At 38.8% G+C, this 25,743-nt stretch overlaps 2 protein-coding genes across 5 annotated transcripts in view; one reads left to right on the forward strand and one right to left on the reverse strand.

Moving 5' to 3' along the window:
* The first annotated feature begins 689 nt into the window (after positions 1–689).
* LOC139765292 (vacuolar protein sorting-associated protein 26C) lies at positions 690–13,039 on the forward strand. 2 transcript variants are annotated; one of them, XM_071692672.1, is made up of 7 exons: positions 692–861; positions 4,535–4,678; positions 5,069–5,302; positions 8,380–8,538; positions 9,967–10,063; positions 11,523–11,648; positions 12,521–13,039. In XM_071692672.1, the coding sequence occupies exons 1-7, from the start codon at positions 805–807 to the stop codon at positions 12,601–12,603; spliced, it is 900 nt and encodes a 299-aa protein (XP_071548773.1). In that variant the 5' UTR covers positions 692–804; the 3' UTR covers positions 12,604–13,039. The 2 variants fall into 2 exon arrangements, with proteins under 2 accessions (XP_071548774.1, XP_071548773.1); XM_071692673.1 differs by lacking the exon at positions 4,535–4,678 and having other exon boundaries at positions 690–861.
* Positions 13,040–15,606: 2,567 nt separating this feature from the next.
* Positions 15,607–25,743, reverse strand: part of l(2)dtl (WD40 domain-containing protein denticleless) — a 37,490-nt gene continuing 27,353 nt past the window's right edge. For 2 of the 3 annotated variants that reach the window (XM_071692670.1, XM_071692671.1), the window contains exons 5-7: positions 24,669–24,874; positions 22,909–23,111; positions 15,950–17,299 (exon numbers count right to left, since the gene is read on the reverse strand). In XM_071692670.1, coding sequence (XP_071548771.1) covers positions 16,091–17,299; positions 22,909–23,111; positions 24,669–24,874 — 1,618 coding nt within the window. In that variant the 3' untranslated portion in view covers positions 15,950–16,090. Of the gene's footprint in view, positions 17,300–22,908; positions 23,112–24,668; positions 24,875–25,743 lie in introns of all 3 variants that reach the window. The other variant, XM_071692669.1, reaches the window with a different exon arrangement.

Here is a 25,743-nt window from a genome sequence, read left to right on the forward strand (position 1 = left end):
CACGCTATTGTTTTTTTCTTCATACTTGTTTGCTGTTTACCACTTTAACGAGGTAGCGCACACAAGACGAGGAAATGTCTCATTCGCACACACACACACACACACACACACACACACACACACACACACACACACATATATATATATATATATATATATATATACATATATATATATATATATATATATATATATATATATATATATATATATATATATATATATATATATATATATATATATATATATATATATATATACACACACACACACATAAACAGACAAAGAATGACTTCATTTCTGTACATTCATTGTAGTTGCTATGCTTATATAATGCACTGGAACCACAGCTCCCCTGTCCACAAGTAGGCCCAAAAGTACCTTTCGTGGATATCCAATTTCTTTATGTATGATATTCTCAGGACACCTTTCTAAGAGAGAGTATTGGTGGTACCACAGAACTCTTTGCCCGAGCTCCAAGGCTACGCAACTTTATGAGGCAGGGAAATGATGGGTTCTTTTGGAGTTGAAGGTTTAACGAGGCATTACTTCCAGTGGTACAACCTTGTAAAATGTGACCATTCATTTGCTGTGTAACCTCGTGTCATAAATCATTGAGGTCTAAGGGTGGATTTATCAACAGATAGTGGGCCATTCAGTACCATAACAATGGACCGTATGTCAAGCGACCACCATAAAAGGGGGTGTCATCCAGATCAGCTGATCGTGATATGGGAGAGGGAAACAAAATACGTGTAAAGGGGAAACATTGTACTTGTGGTGTCTTGTTACAGTGCCTCAGCCATGTCACTTACTGTAGATATACAGTTTAAGAGATCTAGCAAGATATACCACCAGGGGGTAAGACACATTTACTGCGGGAGGACGATTTCGTTTTCATAGAACAATGTATATCAAAGGCAGGAGGCAGGCAAGCTCTGCATATTGATTGTTTTCTGCAGTGGCAGTCTAGTGTATAGAAAAATGATGACTTGCATTGCATGACTTGAAGCATTACATTCTATGAAATGAAATCAATAAGTGTTATGTACAGTGGTTGTAGGGAAAATATGTGGTTAATTTAAGTAGAAGTAGGTGATTCATTTGTCAGTAGCTGAAATCAATATATTAGCTGAAAGCAGACAGGCATGTGCTAGGTTTAGATACCTACTCTACTCTTATGCAGTTTTGTTGTCAGTAATGGATGATTTAAGGTTATGGGAGTTTCCTTTTTTATTTGAATGATACGATTGTAGTAGGGTAATGAGGCACAAGGAAAATGTGGGGCTAAATGATAATAATGTACTTTACCTATGAATATGGAAACATAGAAATAACTTGCCTATTTTAATGCTGCAGATTTGTATCGATTTAATGTTACTGTAAAGAGTACTTCACTTGATGGCACCGTGCATCATTACGTTCATGAGATAAACAGTAAATTTAGCCATCTCTAGAGATGATAAAGTCTGACCATGTTTGGGACTTTTTCTTTTAATCAGTAATTTGATTCTTATATCTTCATAAATATCTTAAATCTCCTAACAGATTTGCAGAACTTGGATTTAAATGTTACAATTTTTGGTGGAATTCAGTGATATAGGAAATTAGCCATTTCTAGACTCCACGGGCAGTTTCTCTTTTTTATTATAGCTTCCCGTCAGTTTGTGAATTGACTTACAAATTTAATGAGGCTTTATAAAATCTGATCTAATGCTAGGTGGAGGTTTGTCATTGGCTGTCTGCAGGATGGTCTTTTGTGAATGTTTTTGTGTGTAGCATTAGAACATTTACAGAATACTTCGGGATGCCATAGTCACTAGGCATCATCCCCTGTTACACTTATATGTTATTTATTATCTATTTTGCTTTGTCGCTGTCTCCCGCGTTTGCGAGGTAGGGCAAGGAAATAGACAAAAGGCCCAACCCACCCCCATACACATGTATATACATACACATCCCCACACGCAAATATACATACCCATACATCTCAATGTACACATATACATATATACACAGGCACACAATTCACACTGTCTGCCTTTATTCATTCCCATTGCCACCTCGCCACACATGGAATAACATCCCCCTCCCCCTCATGTGTGCGAGGTAGCGCTAGGAAAAGACAACAAAGGCCCCATTCGTTCACACTCAGTCTCGAGCTGTCATGCAATAATGCCCGAAACCACAGCTCCCTTTCCACATCCAGGCTCCACAGAACTTTCCATGGTTTACCCGACGCTTTACATGCCCTGATTCAATCCATTGACAACATGTCGACCCCGGTATACCGCATCGATCCAACTCACTCTATTCCTTGCCCGCCTTTCACCCTCCTTCATGTTCAGGCCCCGATCACTCAAAATCTTTTTCACTCCATCTCTCCACCTCCAATTTGGTCTCCCACTTCTCATTCCCTCCACCTCCGACACATATATCCTCTTGGTCAATCTTTCCTCACTCATTCTCTCCATGGGCCCAAACCATTTCAAAACACCCTCTTCTGCTCTCTCAACCACGCTCTTCTTATTTCCACACATCTCTCTTACCCTTACATTACTTACTCGATCAAACCACCTCACACCACATATTGTCCTCAGACATCTCATTTCCAGCACATCCACCCTCCTGCGCACTACTCTATCCATAGCCCACGCCTCGCAACCATACAACATTGTTGAAACCACTATTCCTTCAAACATACCCATTTTTGCTTTCGGAGATAATGTTCTCGACTTCCACACATTCTTCAAGGCTCCCAGGATTTTCGCCCCCTCCCCCACCCTATGATTCACTTCCGCTTCCATGGTTCCATCCGCTGCCAGATCCACTCCCAGATATCTAAAACACTTTACTTCCTCCAGTTTTTCTCCATTCAAACTTACCTCCCAATTGACTTGACCCTCAACCCTACTGTACCTAATAACCTTGCTCTTATTCACATTTACTCTTAACTTTCTTCTTTCACACACTTTACCAAACTCAGTCACCAGCTTCTGCAGTTTCTCACATGAATCAGCCACCAGCGCTGTATCATCAGCAAACAACAACTGACTCACTTCCCAAGCTCTCTCATCCCAACAGACTGCATACTTGCCCCTCTTTCCAAAACTCTTGCATTCACCTCCCTCACAACCCCATCCATAAACAAATTAAACAACCATGGAGACATCACACACCCCTGCCGCGCCGCAAACCTACATTCACTGAGAACCAATCACTTTCCTCTCTTCCTACACATACACATGCCTTACATCCTCGATAAAAACTTTTCACTGCTTCTAACAACTTGCCTCCCACACCATATATTCTTAGTACCTTCCACAGAGCATATGCCTTCTCCAGATCCATAAATGCTACATACAAATCCATATATACACACACAGACATATACATATATACATATGTACATAATTCATACTGTCTGCCTTTATTTAGTCCCATCGCCACCTCGCCACACATGGAATAACATCCCCTTCCCCCCTCATGTGTGCGAGGTAGTGCTAGGAAAAGACAACAAAGGCCCCATTCGTTCACACTCAGTCTCTAGCTGTCATGTAATAATGCACGAAACCACAGCTCCCTTTCCACATCCAGGTCCCACAGAACTTTCCATGGTTTACCCAAGACGCTTCACATGCCCTGATTCAATCCATTGACAGCACGTCGACCCCTGTATACCACATCGAACCAATTCACTCTATTCCTTGCCCACCTTTCACCCTCCTGATGTTCAGGCCCTGATCATTCAAAATCTATTTCACTCCATCTTTCCACCTCCAATTTGGTCTCCCACTTCTCCTCGTTCCCTCCACCTCCGACACATATATCTTCTTGGTCAATCTTTCATCACTCATTCTCTCCATGTGCCCAAACCATTTCAAAACACCCTCTTCTGCTCTCTCAACCACGCTCTTTTTATTCCCACACATCTCCCTTACCCTTACATTACTTACTCGATCATTTTACTGAACAGCCTGCTATATTCACCAAGTATTGTTGAAAAGGTTCTTTATATACCAGTATTCTAAAGAAAGACACATGGCTGAATTATAGTAATATGTACATCTTCTGAGCATCTGGAATTTTTTTCATTCAAAAGAAGTTAAAATGGCTGCCCCAAAATAAATAAATCCTTGATACCCAGACCTACAGTGCTTCATACCAACCGAATAGGTTCTCTTACAAACCTTTATTATCCATACTTATATAAGACCTCAAGAAATGACTGTATTCATCTTGAATATAGAATCTCAGGAAATTTAGATATCAGAGTGGTTTCATAGCAGTTATTGTGTATTGTTAATTTATTAAAATGATGTGCTGAATTTATGAATATAAATTTACCATAGAATTACTGCTGTCTTCCTGTATTTGTATATTGTGTTAGTGGGTTGACATATTGGGGGAACATACATTGTCTAGTAACTACATGTATTAGATAGATAGAATGCAAGTAGTATGATATATTTCTGCTGAAATACATCTCATTCAGCCTATGATATCATATATGTTGCTGTATGGAATTTTTAAGGAAATTGTGAGTGGAGTGTTAGTGCTTGACAGCCGATCTGAGGCAAGGCATGATGGTATTACACTAACATTAGATGGCATTGTAAGTGTGCAGCTGTCTCCCAGAAGTGCAGGACTGATTGAATCAATTGTGAATTCTTCCAAGGTAAAGCTTATCATTTAATTTCTAATTGTTCTCAGAGCTTTGATAAATATACTTATGCACATGAATTAAAATGCATTTTTGCTTTCTTATCATTAGTCTATTTTAAAATTTGGGTCAGGAGGAAATTGTAAGGAAACTGGAGATGTTGAAATGCAATATGAAGATGCAAAACAACTGTAAAATATGAATTGATTAAACTACTCTGAACTGAATATGATAAAGTATAGATTATCTAAAACTGGTTTCTAATCATGTAAAAGCTTATATTTGTGTATTTTTAGTTTATGTCTGACTTTATCTTTTTGCACAGTCTTCATGTGGAAACTGAGATATAGAATCATTAAAAGGTTTTATGTATATTGTATTTTGTCATATGTAAATATGTTTCAGCCCATCTCTCTTATTAACCAATCTGTGGAGGTCACTAAGTCAGGCAAGATACCACCAGGGCAGACTGAGATTCCATTTGAGCTTCCCCTTAGTCCACGTTCCTCCTCCAAGACTTTGTATGAAACTTACCATGGGTTATACGTAATAGTGCAGTACTCTCTACGGTGTGACATCAAGCGCAGCCTCTTAGCTAAGGATGTATCTAAATTACAAGAGTTTATTGTAGAATATAGGGTAAGTATTTTTTAGGAAAGAAACGTTGTCTGGATGTACCGTACTAATATTTGACAAATGAGATTTTATTAAAGTTTAGTTAATACTCTCACTGCTCCATACATCATATGTTATGTTACTGCTGCTCCATACATTATATGATAGTTTATTGGCTCATACTATCATTTAAAATCCCACCTGCTGTTTGCTCACACATTTCTCATGGGTGTTACTAGCAACCCTCCTCCACAAATGGGAAAAAAATATCACACATTTCACTCACCTACAGATTGTTAGAGAGTGCATATATGTCATCTTGGTGAAATGCTACAATCACATGTCCAATACTGTTGTCATTTTAAGAATAATTGAAACAGTTACTATTGTATTAGTGTTTACATTTTAGATAAAAATGGTTATTTTTTCTCTAATTCATATAAAAAAGGTCCTGCCTGTAAATATGACATGTAAATGTGTTAATGATATGTTTAGAATTTAAAAATTCATACATATAACTTAACATAGGTATAAGTTTGTTGAGTATTCCTGGGAAACTATATGGGAGGGTATTGAATGAGAGGGTGAAAGCATGTACAGAGCATCAGATTGGGGAAGAGCAGTGTGGTTTCAGAAGTGGTAGAGGATGTGTTGATCAGGTGTTTGCTTTGAAGAATGTATGTGAGAAATACTTAGAAAAGCAAATGGATTTGTATATAGCATTTATGGATCTGGAGAAGGCATATGATAGACTTGATAGAGATGCTCTGTGAAAGGTTTTGAGAATATACGGTGTGGGAGGCAAGTTGTTAGAAGCAGTGAAAAGTTTTTATCGAGGGTGTAAGGCATGTGTACAAGAAGGAAGATAGGAAAATGATTGGTTCTCAGTGAATGTCAGTTTGTGGCAGGGGTGTGTGATGTCTCTATGGTTGTTTAATTTGTTTATGGATGGGGTTGTTAGGGAGGTGAATGGAAGAGTTTTGGAGAGAGGGGCAAACATGCAGTCTGTTGTGGATGAGAGGGCTTGGGAAGTGAGTCTGTTGTTGTTCGCTGATGATACAGCGCTGGTGGCTGATTCATGTGAGAAACTGCAGAAGCTGGTGCCTGAGTTTGGTAAAGTGTGTGAAAGAAGAAAGCTGAGAGTAAATGTGAATAAGAGGAAGGTTATTAGGTACAGCAGGGGTTGAGGGACAAGTCAACTGGGAGGTAAGTTTGAATGGAGAAAAACTGGAGGAAGTGAAATGTTTTAGATATCAGGGAGTGGATTTTGCAGTGGATGGAACCATGGAAGCAGAAGTGAGTAACAGGGTGGGGGAGGGGGTGAAAGTTCTGGGAGCATTGAAAAATGTGTGGAAGGCATGTTGTAGAAGGTGACTGAAAGGGGAGGGAGCAGAGGGCTGGAAATCCTCCCCTGTCATTTTTTTTTTAATTTTCCAAAACAAGGAACAGAGAAGGGAGCCAGGTGAGGATATTCCCTCAAAGGCCCAGTCCTCTGTTCTTAACGCTACCTCGCTAATGTGGGAAATGGTGAATAGTATGAAAGAAAAAAGAAAATATATATTTTATTTATTTATTTTGCTTTGTCGCTGTCTCTCGCGTTTGCGAGGTAGTGCAAGGAAACAGACGAAAGAAACGGCCCAACCCACATGTATATACATACACGTCCCCACACGCAAATATACATACCCATACATCTAAATGTACACATATACATACACACACAGACATATACATATATACACATGCACACAATTCACATTGTCTGCCTTTATTCATTCCCATCGCCACCTCACCACACATGGAATAACATCCCCCTCCCCCCTCATGTGTGCGAGGTAGCGCTAGGAAAAGACAACAAAGGCCCCATTCGTTCACACTCAGTCTCTAGCTGCCATGCAATAATGCCCGAAACCACAGCTCCCTTTCCACATCCAGGCCCCACAGAACTTTCCATGGTTTACCCCAGACGCTTCCCATGCCCTGATTCAATCCATTGACAGCACGTCGACCCCAGTATACCACATCGATCCAATTCACTCTATTCCTTGCCTGCGTTTCACCCTCCTGCATGTTCAGGCCCCAATCACACAAAATCTTTTTCACTCCATCTTTCCACCTCCAATTTGGTCTCCCACTTCTCCTCGTTCCCTCCACCTCCGACACATATATCCTCTTGGTCAATCTTTCCTCACTCATTCTCTCCATGTGCCCAAACCATTTCAAAACACCCTCTTCTGCTCTCTCAACCATGCTCTTCTTATTTCCACACATCTCTCTTACCCTTACATTACTTACTTGATCAAACCACCTCACACCACATATTGTCCTCAAACATCTCATTTCCAGCACATCCACCCTCCTGCGCACAACTCTATCCATAGCCCATGCCTCACAACCATACAACATTGTTGGAACCACTTTTCCTTCAAACATAGCCATTTTTGCTTTCGGAGATAATGTTCTCGACTTCCACACATTCTTCAAGGCTCCCAGGATTTTCGCCCCCTCCCCCACCCTATGATTCACTTCCGCATTCATGGTTCCATCCGCTGCCAGATCCACTCCCAGATATCTAAAACACTTTACTTCCTCCAGTTTTTCTCCATTCAAACTTACCTCCCAATTGACTTGACCCTCAACCCTACTGTACCTAATAACCTTGCTCTTGTTCACATTTACTCTTAACTTTCTTCTTTCACACACTTTACCAAACTCCCTGGGGATAGGGGAGAAAGAATACTTCCCACGTATTCCTGCGTGTCGTAGAAGGCGACTAAAAGGGGAGGGGGGGGTGGAAATCCTCCCCTCTTGTTTTTTTTTAATTTTCCAAAAGAAGGAACAGAGAAGGGGGCCAGGTGAGGATATTCCCTCAGAGGCCCAGTCCTCTGTTTTTAACGCTACCTTGCTAACGCGGGAAATGGCGAACAGTTTGAAAGAACGAAAAAGAAAATATATATATATATAATGACACAGTAATATCACTCATTCAGTCCAAGTTAATTTTTGTAATGGTAAGCTGAGCTGTTGAGTACCAGTAAGAGAGCAGTGTAACTATATATTCATACATACTGATAATCACTGATATTCATTATTTGTTTCAGCCTAGTAATGGAGAGACTGACGAGAAGAAAGCAGTCAAGTTTGAGATACGTCCAGAGACATTGCAAAATGTTCGTGATCGGGCACGCATCCCACAGTTTCTTGTCAGAGGTCACCTAGATTCTGCAGTGTTTCCACTTTCAAAACCATTAACAGGAGAAGTTGGTATTTCTTCATGCAGTCCATTATGTATTAAGTGACTGATGAACAGGGAGTATATATGAAGGTGTTACTCTCATTCTGTAATTTACCTCAAGCGATAGAAGCTACCTTTGAATCCCCCATAGGGTAGAAAATAATTCACTTTGATTTCGTTACATTCTGAAAACCATAGCTTCCTCTTAGAATATATATAGCTCATTTCCACAGCCTGGTTTATTGACCTGTGTAATTCAGTGAGGGAACACATATAAGATATGGATAGAAAGATAGATAGATAGTAATGTTTAGGATATAAGGATAGGGATGGATTTTGAAATGCAGGATCACGTGGTAACAGTATGTGCACTGAGGCTGTCATTAAGGTAGGCAAAGAAAGGACATGGAAATGAAAAAGGTATGAGGATAAATACTGACAAGGTTGAGAAAATATCTAAGTTGAAAAAAATGAAATATGACAATTACTCATAATTGTAAACAGCCATGGAGGAGAGGAAAAGCAAGATGAAATGGAGATAAAAAAAACTAGTAGATGAGAAAGAGAGTATGGAAAGGAAAGTTGAATTGTTTTTTGGACTGTGAGAAATGGAATTCTGAGAGGAACTGCAAATTATGACTGGAGAATAATGATTTTTAGGAAAATGGTATGATTCTGAAAGATACATAAATATGTATGGAGAAAATGATTTGTGGAAAAATTAATGGTATAATGGTGAAGAGAGGATGATGTTTACGGAAATTGAAGAAAATACATTAAAGATTTGGTGGAAAGTAACAGAGTAAAAGATTAGGGTATGGGTTTAATGAGATTAAACTTAAGAACAAAACAGATGTAATGAAACAGAAGACATCACAATAGGATCAGGATAACTGTAGTATACCTTTGTCTCTGTATTTCTGATGCTTCATTCCCTTTGGGAACTCCACTCACTGTATATAGTAGAAGGGGAGAGGTACACCATGTAATAGGTGGTTGATTCAGTAAATGATTTATATTTAATTATGTCAGTAAATCCTATCATAGGAGTGGCTGTTGACTGTGCACATTGGAAACATATTGAGTATGGGAGTAAAGATGCACTGTTCAGACCATTTAGTACTGAGCAGAATTAGTGCATATAGACTTAACAAGCTATAAAGACTTAAGAAGCAAGTTATTTTGATTTAACCATTTTCTAAGTATGGAAATGGCTTTATTTCTATTATATAGTTTTATTAAAAAATTTTTGTTATTCAGCTTGCTTGGCTATTTCATTTTTGCTTATTATTCTTTCAATTTACTTGAGACTGTAGCTGTTCTACCCTATAAGAATGCTGTTATTGTATGTCTGTATAGACAAGAAACTCTGGTTATAGCAGTACTACAAAAGTTCTTAATGATAATGATTATGATTACAATTACAGTTTCATAATTATCCAATGACTTGCAGCTGACAGTTTGTGAATGTGAGAGGGGTATTAGCAGCATAGAGCTTCAGCTGGTGAGAGTAGAAACCTGTGGCTCTGCAGAAGGACACACCAAGGAAGGTAGGTCAAACATAGTTATTCACCAAAGTATGTTGCATTGAATGGAGAAAAATTGGAGGAAGTGAAGTGTTTTGGATATCTAGAGTGGACTTGGCAGCGAATTGAACCATGGAAACGGAAGTAAGTCATAGGGTGGGGGAGGGGTCCAAAGTCCTGGGAGCAATGAAGAATGTGTGGAAAGAAAGAATGTTATCTCAGAAAGGAGAAATGGATATGTTTGAAGGAATAGTAGTTCCAACTATATTATATGGTTGTGAGGCATGAGAAAGGGCTGTGCAGAGGAGGGTGGATGTGTTGAAAATGAAATGTTTAAGAACATAATGTGGTGTGAGGTGTTGTGACCACGCAAGTAATGAAAGGGTTGATATGTATATGTACATGTATGTATATATGTGTGTATATGAGTGGATCAGGTGTTTGCTTTGAAGAATGTATGTGAGAAATACTTAGGAAAACATATGGATTTGTATGTAGCATTTGTGGATCAGGAGAAGGCATATGATACGAGTTGATAGAGATGCTCTGTGGAAGGTATTAAGAGTATATGGTGTGGGAGGCAGGTTGCTCGAATCAGTGAAAAGTTTTTATCGAGGATGTAAGGCATGTGTACAGGTGGGAAGAGAGGAAAGTGATTGGTTCCCAGTGAATGTCAGTTTGCGGCAGGGGTGCGTGATGTCTCTATGGTTGTTTAATTTGTTTATGGATAGGGTTGTTAGGGAGGTGAATGCAAGAGTTTTGGAAAGGGGGTCAAGTATGCAGTCTGTTGTGGATGAGAGGGCTTGAGAAGTGTCAGTTGTTGTTCGCTGATGATACAGCGCTGGTGGCTGATTCAGATGAGAAACTGCAGAAGCTGGTGACTGAGTTTGGTAGTGTGTGAAAGAAGAGAGCTGAAAGTAAATGTGAAAAAGAGCAAGGTTATTAAGTACAGTAGGGGTTTATTATGACAGCAGACTTTCCAGTTAAATGTTATCATTATTGAAGTTTTTCTTTAGCCTCTAAGACTTTATACTTCAGTCCATTGCTTAATTACTTCACATGTCCAATTCCTTTGGATTTACTATTATTCATCAAAACTTGTCTTTATTTCCCTCAGAAAGTTAGCAGGGGTCATTTGCTCTCATTAAGTAGCTGCAAGATTTTTTATTCTTGATTTCAAAAAATTGTATGTTTTTGTAAGAGACATAACATAGCCATCATATTTTGATAGATTATGCTTTAGCCAATATTTTTTTCTTAATTGTGGGTAGATATATTCAGTACTGCAGAGTGGCTGTATTCTGTGATCTACTGAAAAATTTTCTCATTTCTCTTATTCAAGAAAAGAAAGCAGTAAATAATTCATTTGCGCCAAAGGAAAACAATATTATTTGCAATAAATGTGTGCAGTACTGTAGTAATAGGTTTACTTTATTTTATTGTCAAATTTGGTCAAAATCTCTTGCTTCATATTTTTTTTTAGCTTCTGAAATCCAGAATATACAGATCGGTGAAGGTGATGTGTGTCGAGGCATGGCTATTCCTGTATACATGGTATTTCCTCGCTTGTTCACCTGTGCCACAACTATAGCCCCAAACTTTAAAATTGGTTAGTGCTGCTGCTTGTATTTCTGATACTTTAAAAAGGATTGTTTTCATTTGGAAATAAATATTTATACAATCTATAATTTATACATATTAATTCTTATATACTGGGACTATATTATGTTCTAAAATCATTTAATGTTATTAAAAACTTTCAGCAGGGAAGTGGTGCTGAATAGAATATGGATCCAGATACAGAAATCAATGTTAACAATATTTTCCTGGCAAAGGGAATGCTCTCATTCATGTTATTGATTACTTTGATTTAGAAAGTACATCATATCACAAGTAGCCTTTGTTTAGTTTGAATATTTAATAAATATGACATAGGTTGTTGGAGTAATGTGGTTGACTGTATTGTTATTTTGTAGATAAAGACTTTAAAGAAAAATGAAGTAAAATTATCTTTAAATATCAAAAAGTTAACCATTGAACTGACATTAACTTGGAAGAGACAGTGGAGTGAATTGAGGGTGAAATATTAAAAGTTCAGTTAATTCCAAAAGTATATTCTAAAAATGTTTGGGTTCAATGAAGGATGTGCGCTCGGTATTGTCTGCAGGCAATACGTTTCACATTTTATTTTGAACAAACATGAATTTATCTGCAGCCATATTCCATCTTTGTTCTTTTTAATGTTATGAACTCAATCCTACTTAAATCTTTTATACTTTTAGCATATTCCTTTTTCTGAAGTTTCTCTTACTGCCACTTGAAGATGCAACAAAATCTTACTTTTCATCTCAGAGTATAATTGCCTTTTGTACATGTATTTTTTCAATAACTGAGGATTTCTTCTTGTAGCATCTTTTCTTAGCTTGCTGAAATCTGATCTGATACTCTTTCATCTTTTAATATTGTTATTTTCCTTTCCAGAGTTTGAGTTGAGCATAGTGATAATATTTGACAATGACCACCTGGTTGTGGAGACATTCCCAATCAAACTCACAAGAAACTGAATTTTTAATATTATGTTTCAGTAGAATCTAAGCTGTCAAGGAATTCTAAGCAAAAGAATGTGCTCAAAGTATCCAAGTTTACATTTTCTGTGTATAATGAACATTTGTAGTACTAAAATTCATGTATCTTGAATCATCAGTTTTTTGCATTAATTTTAAAATTCCACACTTGGTTTTGGGTTATGATTGTATTTAAGCTTCAACAAGTTTGGGAAATCTTTATGGCATTTCTGTATGGTTAAGTAAGACTGTCCCACAGCATTTAATAAGTATCCTTTCTGCAGTATTCCATGTGCATCACAAAATAGGGGAACAGTTTGTGTGTACTGTCCAGCATTAAAAATACAAATATCTCATGTTGATACCATACCATAATGTGGGGATACCAGTGGAAGATGCTGTAGAATAAAAATCATTAATTTTAAATGACCTTAAACAGCAGTGTTTATATGAAATCCAGCTTCATAGTTTACTCTTCATGAGAGGGAATTCAAGTCATTGTACACTTATGTACATTTGTCACACTTCAAGTTGAAACAAAAGTACAATAAAAGACTGTCACCCAAATGGTATTAGGCCAAAAAACCAGGCATCAATTACTGGTTTACTCACTGACAAGTCTAGTTGTGAATACTTATCATTGTTGTTACAACAAGATAAGCTTGTTGATTTCCTATGTAATTTGCCAGCTTACAACACATCCAGGAATTGGAAGTATGTTGGATAAGTTGTCTGACAAACAAGAGTTGACCATAAAGGCTAATGCTGAACTTCCACAGTATCACCATCAGATAACATGCTTACCTAGCTGAACTTCATCATCACCATCAGGTAACATGCTTGCCTGGTTGAACCTCCATATTATCACCATCAGATAACATGCTTGCCTGGCTGAACTTCCACATTATCACCATCAGATGACGTGCTTGCCTAGCCGAACTTCCACCTTATCACCATCAGGTAACGTGCTTGCCTGGTTGAACTTCCATATTATCACCATCAGATAACGTGCTTGCATGGCTGAACTTCCACTTGGTATATGGGGGTCAACATGCTGTCAATGGACTGCATTAGGGCATGTGAAATGTCCAGGGTAAACCTTAGAAAGGTCTGCAGGGCCTGGATGTGGATAAGGAACTGTGGTCTTGGTGCATTACACATGACAGCTAGAGTATGGGTGTAGATGTAGCCTTTCTTTGTCTGATTCCTGGCACTACCTATGTGTATATATATCTATGGATGTGTACATATATGTATATATTATCATTATTATTATTATTATACTTGATCGCTGTTTCCCGTGTCAGCGAGGTAACACCAGGAAACAGACAAAGAATGGCCCACCTACTCACATACACATATTTATTTATTATACATAATTGCCATCTCCTGCATTAGCGAGGTAATGCAAGGAAACAAATGAGAAATGGCCCAACCCACCCACATACACATGTATGTACATAAATGCCCACACACGCACATGTACATTTCAACGTATACATACATATACATACACAGACACACATTTATACACATGTACATATTTATACTTGCTGCCTTCATCTATTCCTGTCATCATCCTGCCACACATGAACATACATATACATACACAGACATATGCATATATACTCATGTACATATTCATACTTGCTTGCCTTCATCCATTCCTGGCACTACCCCACCCCACAGGAGACAGCACCGCTGCCCACTACTTCAGCAAGGTAGCACCAAGAAAACCAACAAAAAAGGCCACATTCGTTCACACTCAGTCTAGCTGTCACGTGTAATGCACCGAAACCTTAGCTCCCTATCCACATCCAGGCCCTACAGACCTTTCCATGGTTTACCCCAAACATTTCACTTGCCCTGGTTCAATCCAATGACAGCACGTCGGCTCTGGTATACCACATTGTTCTAATTCACTCTATTCCTTGCACACCTCTCACCTTCCTATATATTCAAGCCCCGATGGCTCAAAATCTTTTTCACTCTATCCTTGAACTTCCAGTTTGGTCTCCCGCTTCTCCTTGTCTCCACCTCTAACACACATATCCTTTTTGTCAATCTTTCCTCTTATTCTCTCCATATGTATGTATATGCATACGTGTGTGTCTGTGTGTGTCTGTGAGCAGATGTGCCTTTCTTCGTGTTTCCTGGTGCTACCTTGCTAATGCAGGAAGCAGTGATCAAGTATGAAAAAAAAAAATACCATTAAATTTTGTCTAAATAGTCTTGGAATTTTTTTTTTTTTTTTTTCATACTATTCGCCATTTCCCGCAGGTAGCGAGGTAGCTTTAGGAACAGAGGACTGAGCCTTTGAGGGAAATCCCCACTTGGCCCCCATCTCTGTTCCTTCCTTTGGAAAATCAAAAATGAGGGGAGGATTTCCAGCCCCCCGCTCCCTTCCCTTTTAGTCGCCTTTTACGACACGCAGGGAATACATGGGAAGTATTCTTTCTCCCCTATCCCCAGGAAAATATTCATTAGTAAATAGTCTTTTGCACTCATAAAGATTTAAAAAGTTGAGCTGCTTCTCCTGTTATTACTGAATATGTCACTGTGCTGTCTTCTGGTAAAAGAGTACGTCTAAAGACTATAATCATGGTTTACAAATCACTGAGCCTTCTTCAGTGTAAATGTTACTATAGTTTAATGTCATAATCATAGTTCATCTACTATTGTGTTATACACACCCTCTGCCCATACAGTGCCTTAATGATAAAAGTAAACTTCCACAGTGGTAGACACAACATAGCATCACTTGGTACACTATATGGATTCATCAAACTGAATTGACAAGTCTTCTAATGTATCAATGATGGTATATAGATGAGTGAAAAGACATAAAAATTTAATTTTACATGACTGAACAATGATTGGTAGCAGGGACCAGATAAGAGTGCTTCCTGGTAAGGTAATATGCTAAGTAGTATCAGAAAACATTCTGATTCCAGAGATACTAAGTTAGCCACCAAAGAAGATTAAAGGGATATAAAAATTACATTTAGATTAATATTCTTTAAAAATATAGTGCCACCATTACACAGTTATACAAAACAGATGCTTTAATGACATTGACAAAATATCACAAAGTTGGTATCATGTTACTGTTTGACATACAGAGAATGTTGAAAAACACTGCATCATTAAATAGAAAAGACTCAGAAAAGCAATGCAGACATACATCAACAAAGAATTTCTCAAAGGAAACATGTTTAATCTAGTTACCATTCTGCCTGAAAAACTGCAGCTCATGAATTCAGTTATAATATCAATGCAACATTATAAAAAAGTATAAAGACAGTATTTTGAAGTTATTGCTAACAATATAATTAAATAAGATAGTGAAGTGGTAGAGTTTAAAAGTTACAATGCAAATTATTGCAAAATACTGGCTCAAATTATGCTCAGAAATGAGACAGTGAATCAAAACTACAACTACATTGACTCCTTCAACCTTTGGCATAAAATATTCATTGTTATAGTTTTACTGTGGTGCATGGCACTTCTTTTTCTTATGTTTAATATGGAGAACCTTTCTCTCTCTGTGTTTATGTGTGCCTGATGCACCAAATTGAGACAAATTTTTTATATTTTTTTCTGGTACTCTTGTGAATTTCAATTTCCTTTGATGACTAAAAGATGTAAGCCAATCAAGAGGCCGTTTTTTCTCCACTTTGTTCTCTGGTCGACTGTGTGGAGAAAGCCCATCAACAACATAATTTGGTAAATTTGCTGTTGGAGAAGTGAGGTGCCCAAATCGAAATTGTGCTGGTGAGGAAGCATTCTGCACACTGACGTGGGTTTCAAGTGCCTGTAAGATGATGTCATCCTTGTTTTCATTGTTAGGTGAATATGCATTCTTTTCAAAGCATTTGGAGGATACATTTGTAACAGGCTTCCTAAAGCCAGACCCAATTGCTTCTTTGTCTTTTATCTCAATGGGTTTCACACTATCATTCATATCTGTTATACTCTCCTCTCCTATATTTTGGCATTTTCTTGGATTGCTAGGTCCTGCTTCATCTCCATATTTCAGCATCTTTGCTGCACTTGGATGAGAAATTTCTGGAATGTTTGTAGCTGCTGATGTACATAAAATATTTTTCTGGGGTGAAATAGGGGACTTTGGCTTTGCTTCATTTCTGACATTTTCCTGGTCTTCGTCAATTAGGTCTGTAAGTTTGCGTTTGAGACTAGCCTTTTTGCTATCACTTACAACAGTTGATCCTGGAGTACTTGGAGATCTTTGAGTTCCGGGAGTTTTGGCACTTGCAAGCCAGTGAAGTAGTGTGTTCCTTTCACTTGTTTTGGGCGTACAAGGTGTTACTCTGCCTCGAACACCATGCTTGTGCCTAGGGGTCTGTTGTTGCGGTGTCTGGGGAAGAGTCTGAGAGGCATGTGAACTACACTGCCCTTCTCTTTCTCTGGTATTTGAAGGTGTGGCAATAAGAGATCCTCTGTTTCTTAAAGTGCTTGGAGTGACTGGCAATGGAGGAAGTGGTTCTTGGGAATCGCACACTCTTCTCTCTTTAGTCTCAACCTCACTCCTGTTAGTAATTGTGCTATCTCCATCATGTTCTCCAATATATGGCTCTGACATTCCACAAATATTTGCCTTTTCATCAAAATCATCCATATTTGCATTTTTTCGCCGAAAGATGCGAAGTTTCATATCATCAGCACAAGTTACCAGCTAGAAAAAAATACCAATAAAATACAAATAAATGGTAAAATGAGATTATTGTTAAATTTAACTCGTTCTCTGAGAAGTTTCCAACCACTCTAAATAGGGTTCTCAATCTATTTTTCAACTGATACATAATGCATTTCTTATCAACATGCTTTCATAGAGTCCTCTGTCAAAGTAACTCACCTATCAATGAATGACATCCTTTTATAAATATTCTTTGCATGTCTTGTACCCTTCTGCAAGTTCAAGCCTCTAGCCTTCAAAGTATATTTCACTATTCCTCCACCTCCTCCAAGTTTTCCACTTTTCCTTGTTCCCTCCACTTCTGTATATGCTCTGACATATATATCTCACTCATCCTCTCCTTATGTTCAAATAATTTTAGCACACCCTCTTCAGCTTTCTCATACATACTACTCTTACCACCGCCTCTCTCTTACCCTGTCATTTCTTATTCGATCAACCCTTCTTACATGAAATATTGTTGACAAACATTTCATATCCAATACATTCATTCTATCCTTTATATTTTTGTCTAAGGTCCATGCCTCACATCCATACAGCACCATCAAACATACTCATCTTTGCCCTTGAAGACAGTGAACCATTTTTCAGAAGTACTCAATGCACCCAAGACCTTTGCCCTTTCACCCACACTATATGGCTGACTTCACCTCCCATGATTCCATTCACTGCCAAATCCACTCCCAGGTATTTGAAACACTCCATTTCCTCCAAGTTATCTCCATTCAAACTCACACTCCGAATAATCTCACTCTCTCTTTTCAATGCTAAACATTGTAACCTTATTTTTATTCACAATTTTTGTAAACTTTCTCCTTTCACACTTTCTCCCAAACTCAGAAACAAGCTTCTGCAGCATCTCACTTGAATCTTTGTCCTGTGTCATATTGTAGGCAAGCAACAACTGACTCGCCTCACAAACCTCCCACATCCCCAGCACATTGCATACCTGCTCCTCCCTCAAGACCCTTGCATTCACCTCCCTCACAACCCCATCCATAAACAAACTGAACATTCATAATGATATCTGCCACTCACCCTCCTCTCTACCTACTCATACACATGCCTTACTGTCTAGATAAAAACTCTATATCTCTTACGCCTGTTCCCTTCTGGAACTCCTTCAACGGGGTGGCCATGGCAACAGATTCCCTATGACCAGTGAACTCTAGGGCTGCTTCTTAGCCTTTAGTGCCTCACCCTTGAAAGGCCACATGCAAAGGGCAAGTCTGGTGCAGAGATTCCTACCTAATCTTCCTACAGACTATTTCTACCTAATGCTCCTGCCTGATGTTCCTACCCACTAATTCTACATAAAGTTCCTACCTACTATTTCTATCTATTGCTTCTACCATTTGCCAATAGGCAAGGCTAGCATATAATGCTCACCACAGGAAAATCTAGTCAAGTTGTATGTGCGACGAGGAGAGACTGTATGTTTGTGGACAAAATACCAGTAGTCAACATGTGGGTGAAACAATGAAAAGACAGCTACCTGGGTCAGAGGAGTGCAACTTGACAACCACTGAAGTGCTGGCTCACTGCACAGCTGTCACAAATCCTCCTGATACCCAGGTTGGTAGTACTGGTAATATACCACCCTAGTCATTGGCTGCCTACCAATTTCTACCTACCAGACTCTTTACAGCTTCTAATGACTCCTCCCAAATCATATATTTGTAGCACCTTTCAGAAATCATCTCTATCAACCCTATCATAAGCTTTCTCCAAATCTATAAATGCTACTCATAAATATTTGTTTCTTTAAGTATTTCTCACATATTCTTCAAAGCAAACACCTGCTCTACATACCCTATACCACTCATGAAACCACACTATTCCTCCCCAATCTGATGTTCTGAGTTTTCAACCACTCTCTCAATCACCAATTGTCCATATGGCTTACCTGGTAAGCTTAACAAATCAATATCTCTAATTCAAACACTTACTTCTGTCCTCCTTATCTTTCTACAATGTTCCTACACTTGCACTCTGCCAATCTTCAGGCATTTCATCATGATTCACACATACAATGAAAATCCTAATCATCAAATCAACAATACAGTCATGCCCTCTATTAAGAAATTCAACTAAAGTACTGCCCACTTCAGCAGCTTATTTGTCAAACCACTTGCCATGACTCTTTCATGTTGAAGACCTCCTATACCCTATCTATCTATATCTCTGATGCCCATTCCCTCCAGGAACTCCCATCAAGGGGTGGTAACAGAAAAAGTCTCCACGTATCCTGTCCTTACATGCCTCCCTTGCATGCACCATTCCAAGCATTCTTCCACTATTTATCTCCCTCCATATTCCTCCACCCTATTTAACCATGTCACAGGTGGTCTTCCACTCACACTAACCTTTAATTGTACTGTCATACACTCTCCTTGTAAACTCCCTGTCTTGCATTCTTTCCACATGCCTAAACCACCTCAAAGTATTAAGTTTCACTCATTCTACCACTCCATAATTCATTTCCTTTGCATTCTCTGCCACACCACATCTCTCATACACCATTTCATTTCTTTCTTCGTTCTATCTAGTCACACCACATACTCTTCTCAAATAGCTCATTTCTACGGCTTGGGTTCTTGAACTCTGTGATTCATTTTATGTCCTTTTTTTGGCTGCATAGGTCAGGGTTAGGAGGACTATGCTGTCCCTTAATCCTTCTTCACTTCCATACTCACATCTTAGCCTTCATTATTCCATCAAGTGACCCAATGACTCTTCTACCTTGCAGTGCTCCCTCCTATATCTCTCCTTCCATGTGTCCACACTCACCCAAAACAGCTCTTAAATACTTAAATTTTCTCATTTCTTCCAGTCTTTCTCCCCATATCCAAAGCACAATTTAGTACACTTCTTCTTTCACTCTATATGGTTTTACAAAATCTGTACATTCACTCCGTTTTCTTTCAAACACCATAACTTATTTTTACTTGCATTTACCTTCAATTGCCTACACTATCGCACATCATAGAACACACAACCTTCTGCAACTCCTTTACACTCTCAGCAAACACCTCAGTATCATTGGCAAACAGGCTTGCCACTAGCCACCATATCTCTGAGCCACACTCCATCTCTGCACCCCTTTTCCCTAGTTTTGCTTTCACCTCTTTTATCACTCTACCCATATTAAAAAGCCATGGTAACATCACACAGCCCTGCCTCACACCTACATGTATCCCAAAACTTTCGTTCAACTCTCCATCCACTCTTACATATGCATTTGCTCCTCTACAGAAGGCTTTCACACCATCCAGTTGTCCTATACCATATATCCTTAACACACCCCATAAAGCATTACACTTGACTCTGTCATATGCTTTCTCCAGATCCATAAAGCTGTATACTTCTTTCCTTTTGCTAAACACTTTTCCATGGGAATCTTTCCTACAAAAATCTGATCCACACATCCTCCATCTTTCTTAAAAACCCCATGTTCTTCACTTATTTTGCATTCAGTCACTTCCATCACTCTATCAATTAATATTCTTGCATACACTTTTCCATTAAAGCTGTATACAACTTTCCTTTTGCTAAATACTTTTCCACAGTCATCTTTCCTACAAAAATCTGATCTACACATCCACCTTTCTTAAAATCCCCTTGCTCTTCACTTATTTTGCATTCAGTCACTTCCATCATTCTATCAATTAATATTCTTGCATATACTTTTCCTGGTATACTTAACAGACCTATTCCCCTATGATTGCTACATACATTCTTAGCACCCTTGCCTTTGAATAAAGGAATGATAATAGCTTTCACCCAAACCTCAGGCACAAGCATCTGTTTCCATGCTGATTACATATCAGATGGATCCACTCTATCACACTTTCTCCTCCATACTTCAGCATTTCAACCATAAAAACATTCACTCCATGAGCCTTTCCTACCTTCAGGCTCATTACTGCCCTTCTTATATTTTTTTGTAATAGGCCCTCGCACTTGTATCTTCTTCCCTCCATCCTCCATACTCATGCATGTAACACATGCTGCCTCCCCTTCTCCCACATTCATCAGTTCTTTAAAATACTCCTTTCATCTTCCTTTCACCTCCTCCTTTTGATTTAGCAACTCAACTTTCTTATTTCTCTTACTGACAATTCCACTCTTACATCCACCTTTTTCATCTCCTTCCAGTATAGTTTCTTATTATCCCAAAACTTTTCTCCTTCCAAAATCTTCTAGTCTTTCTTTGCTTTCCTCTATCAGCTTCTTAACATTCCATTTATAAATTTTGTGTTCTTCCCTTTTCCTTTGCTGAACTTTCACTGGTACATTCCCATCAAACAGTCTACCATATGCCTTTTTCTTCACAGTTTTTCTAATCTCATGTCTACTATGCATTGCCCTTTTTATTCCTCTATCTCACTACCTTGTATCCAACTACTAATTCAACAACCTTTAACGGTATTTCTCAAACTCCTCTACCCAAACAATACATCTGCCAACCTATCATCAAACACATTCAAGAATCCCTCACAGTACACACTTCATCTCCGCTTTACCCCATCACTGCCTGTTATCACTTCCTCACTTGCCCAATTTAATTTAACCTCCTTCCAAGACATCTATTCTCCCTAAAGTTTGCTGATACTCCCATTTGCCCTCTTTTTCAGCCCCTTTTCTTTCCCTTTGACCTTATGTAGCTTCTTTTGTTCATCTTGTGATCACATGCATTCCTTTTATGTAAGCACCACCCATACACCTCTCTTTCACTAGCAACTTAACTTAGTCATCTCAACAGTCAATGCTCTTTCTCCTCCCCATCACCCACCTTCCACATGCCGCATACTTCTCTCTGTTTCCCTAAATATGTGTTTGCTGTTTCCTATATTAGTTCCAAGATCAGACAAAGGAAGGCCTCATTTGCTCACATCCATTCTTTAGCATTAATGAGATGGCCTTGATTACAGTATTCAGTTACCCATGCTATTACAAAAAAAACTGGATTAAAGATCAGAATCAACACATGCCTGTACTTAAAGTAATGTATTTTTACATTAAAAAATGCTGAGCTGTATTTCTTATTTTGTACATAGATGAAGTACATACATAGTACTGCATGTTTCCCAGCATTTCATTTATATTTTTTTGTTTGATTTCGGTTAAGATATCTCCCCTAGGAACATTATCCCAATATTTCACTGAATTCTTTAGTAAAATGGGATTCAAATTCCAGTGATTCTGCTAAGATGTTTCTTTGACATGCTTCTCCAATGTAATGCAGGAACTAGGTGTACTTATTCGATCTTTCCTGCCTTTGTGATATAGTGGCAGAAACAAACATGTGAACCTTATAGGAAAAATCCTCACTTAGCTCCTTTCTCATTACCTTCTTTTGGAAAGTAATAATACAGGAGGGGAGGGAAGGGGGATTTCCAGGTCCTCTCAGTCACCTTCTGCAACATGCTGGAGGTGCATGGATAGTATTCTTGACCAATCCCAAGGAACATACTTGTATATATTTTTCAATAATTCCACTCATATTGTCACACACATCTGCATATGTAATAAGTCAAATATGAAACCTTAACAGTGAAAACATTGGCAACTTTTAGTGAACATACCTTTTCATCATCAATAGGGCACCATCCTACAGATGTAACCTCTGCAAAGTGCCCTGTAAGTCTTGCTACTGGTTTCCCTGGATGATCAGTCAACCATATATATGCATAGTTGTCACTGGAACCGCTTAGGATATATGAGCCACAGGGACTGACACATGACTTCACAAAATAGGTCAAATTCACATGCCCGGTGTATTCTGCAACTAAGGACAAAAGTAAAATTATTTATGGAATGTTATGGAGAAGATAGGTTTCCCATACACATTTGTGGAAGTATTACTATGGGAGAGGTATGGGGGCTGCCTTTTCCATACTGCCATTTTTCTTTGGCCACATTCATAATGCACAACCTCTTGATCAGGTTTTGCATTCCAAAACTCCACATTATCCTTATCTTTAACCAAAAGGTGGCGTGAACCCCATGCTCCGACTTCACACAACCTTCTGTAAAATCAGATTTTGTTACATCATTACCTTCCATCAATTTGCCTTCTCTCTCTCTCTCTCTCTCTCTCTCCTCTCTCTCTCTCATCTTCATTACTTTTCAGGCCCCGATCACTCAAAATCTTTTTCACTCCATCCTTCCACCTCCAATTTGGTCTCCCACTTCTCCTTGTTCCCTCCACTTCTGACACATATATCCTCTTTGTCAATCTTTCCTCACTCATTCTCTCCATGTGACCAAACCATTTCAAAACACCCTCTTCTGCTCTCTCAACCACACTCCTTTTATTACCACACATCTCTCTTACCCTATTTTTACTCACTCTATCAAACCACCTCACACCACATATTGTCCTCAAACATCTCATTTCCAGCACATCCACCCTCCTCCGCACAACTCTATCTATAGCCCATGCCTCGCAACCACATAACATTGTTAGGACCACTATTCCTTCAAACATACCCATTTTTGCTTTTCGAGATAATATTGAAGGAATAGTGGTTCCAACAATGTTGTATGGTTGCGAGACGTGGGCTATGGATAGAGTTGTGCGCAGGAGGATGGATGTGCTGGAAATGAGATGTTTGAGGACAATGTGTGGTGTGAGGTGGTTTGATCGAGTAAGTAACGTAAGGGTAAGAGAGATGTGTGGAAATAAAAAGAGCGTGGTTGAGAGAGCAGAAGAGGGTGTTTTGAAATGGTTTGGGCACATGGAGAGAATGAGTGAGGAAAGATTGACCAAGAGGATATATGTGTCGGAGGTGGAGGGAACGAGGAGAAGAGGGAGACCAAATTGGAGGTGGAAAGATGGAGTGAAAAAGATTTTGTGTGATCGGGGCCTGAACATGCAGGAGGGTGAAAGGAGGGCAAGGAATAGAGTGAATTGGAGCGATGTGGTATACCGGGGTTGACGTGCTGTCAGTGGATTGAATCGGGGCATGTGAAGCGTCTGGGGTAAACCATGGAAAGCTGTGTAGGTATGTATATTTTGCGTGTGTGGACGTATGTATATACATGTGTATGGGGGTAGGTTGGGCCATTTCTTTTGTCTGTTTCCTTGCGCTACCTCGCAAATGCGGGAGACAGCGGCAAAAAAAAAAAAAAAAAAAAAAAAAAAAAAAAAAATCTCAACTTCTACACATTCTTCAATGCTCCCAGAACTTTCGCCCCCTCCCCCACCCTATGCATGAAAATAAGTAAAAAATACAATAAGTCATGGAATGAAATAATTCCAACAATTCAAGATAAGCAAATACAATTAAAAATGCAATAAATGAAGGCATGACATCATTACAAAATTTCAAATAATACATACCTGGATGAGGAGTGGGATTTGCAAGGTGGTAGGCATAGATCACATTATCCATGCAAGAAATATAGAGAACATCGCGAGATGGTGAAATTGACAATGATGTAAAACCTCTATGTGAAGAGCGGCCACTGTGTTCCAGAAGGCTTTGGCACTGGGGATCCCTTTTTCCACCCCCATGAGTCTTGCGAAGGTCCCATAATTTAATAAGTCTGTAAAAGAATGAAAGCACATTGTAAAAGTCACCTTTTTCTAAATTTCTAAACTATCTAGTTTTATCATTTAAAAAGAATAAAAATATTCTTTTATGCCATCCTGCCTTTTCCAGCCTTGGCAAGGTATCACTAAGAATCAAGTCTGGAAGGAAACATCTCACTTTGTTCCTGCTTCCACATTTATAGTGATAATACTGGAGGGGAGAATTTCCAGTCTCTTTTCATCTTCCTCTAAGACAAGGAATGGATACATGAGCAGAAATCTTTCTTCCCTATTCTCAGGGATAACAAAAGTACATAAAATAGAAAAAATCAGCCAAATGACCTAGCACAACGAAGTCTTGAATGTCCAACAATCACCTCTAAGCATTTCCATGATAAGCAACTTCCTAACGATAATTCATTACCAGTGTTCAGACCAGGCTCTGATCTGTGAAAGTAGCTCACAGCTACTACCACTTAAAGTTGTCTTATATAGTTTTACAATTCTTTTCTATATCTATCAACCTATTATCATCCCTCTATTACCAATATAATGGGGAGGCTTAGGTATGTACATGAATCTTTCTTTCATATTATTCACCATTTCCTGTTAGCGAGGTAGTGTTAAGAACAGAGGACTGGGCCTTTGAGGGAATATCCTCACCTGGTCCCCTTCTCTGTTCCTTCTTCTGGAAAATTAAAAAAAAGCGAGAGGGGAGGATTTCCAGCCCCCCCGCTCCCTCCCCTTTTAGTTGCCTTCTACAACACGCAGGGAATACGTGGGAAGTATTCTTTCTCCCCTATCCCCTATGAATCACACACATCATAATTCTGTGCCTATTTTTAAAAAGAAACAAGACTTCCACACAGTTACAGGCATTTCC

Source organism: Panulirus ornatus, chromosome 53 (assembly GCF_036320965.1).
Source record: "Panulirus ornatus isolate Po-2019 chromosome 53, ASM3632096v1, whole genome shotgun sequence".
Lineage (NCBI taxonomy): Eukaryota > Metazoa > Arthropoda > Malacostraca > Decapoda > Palinuridae > Panulirus > Panulirus ornatus.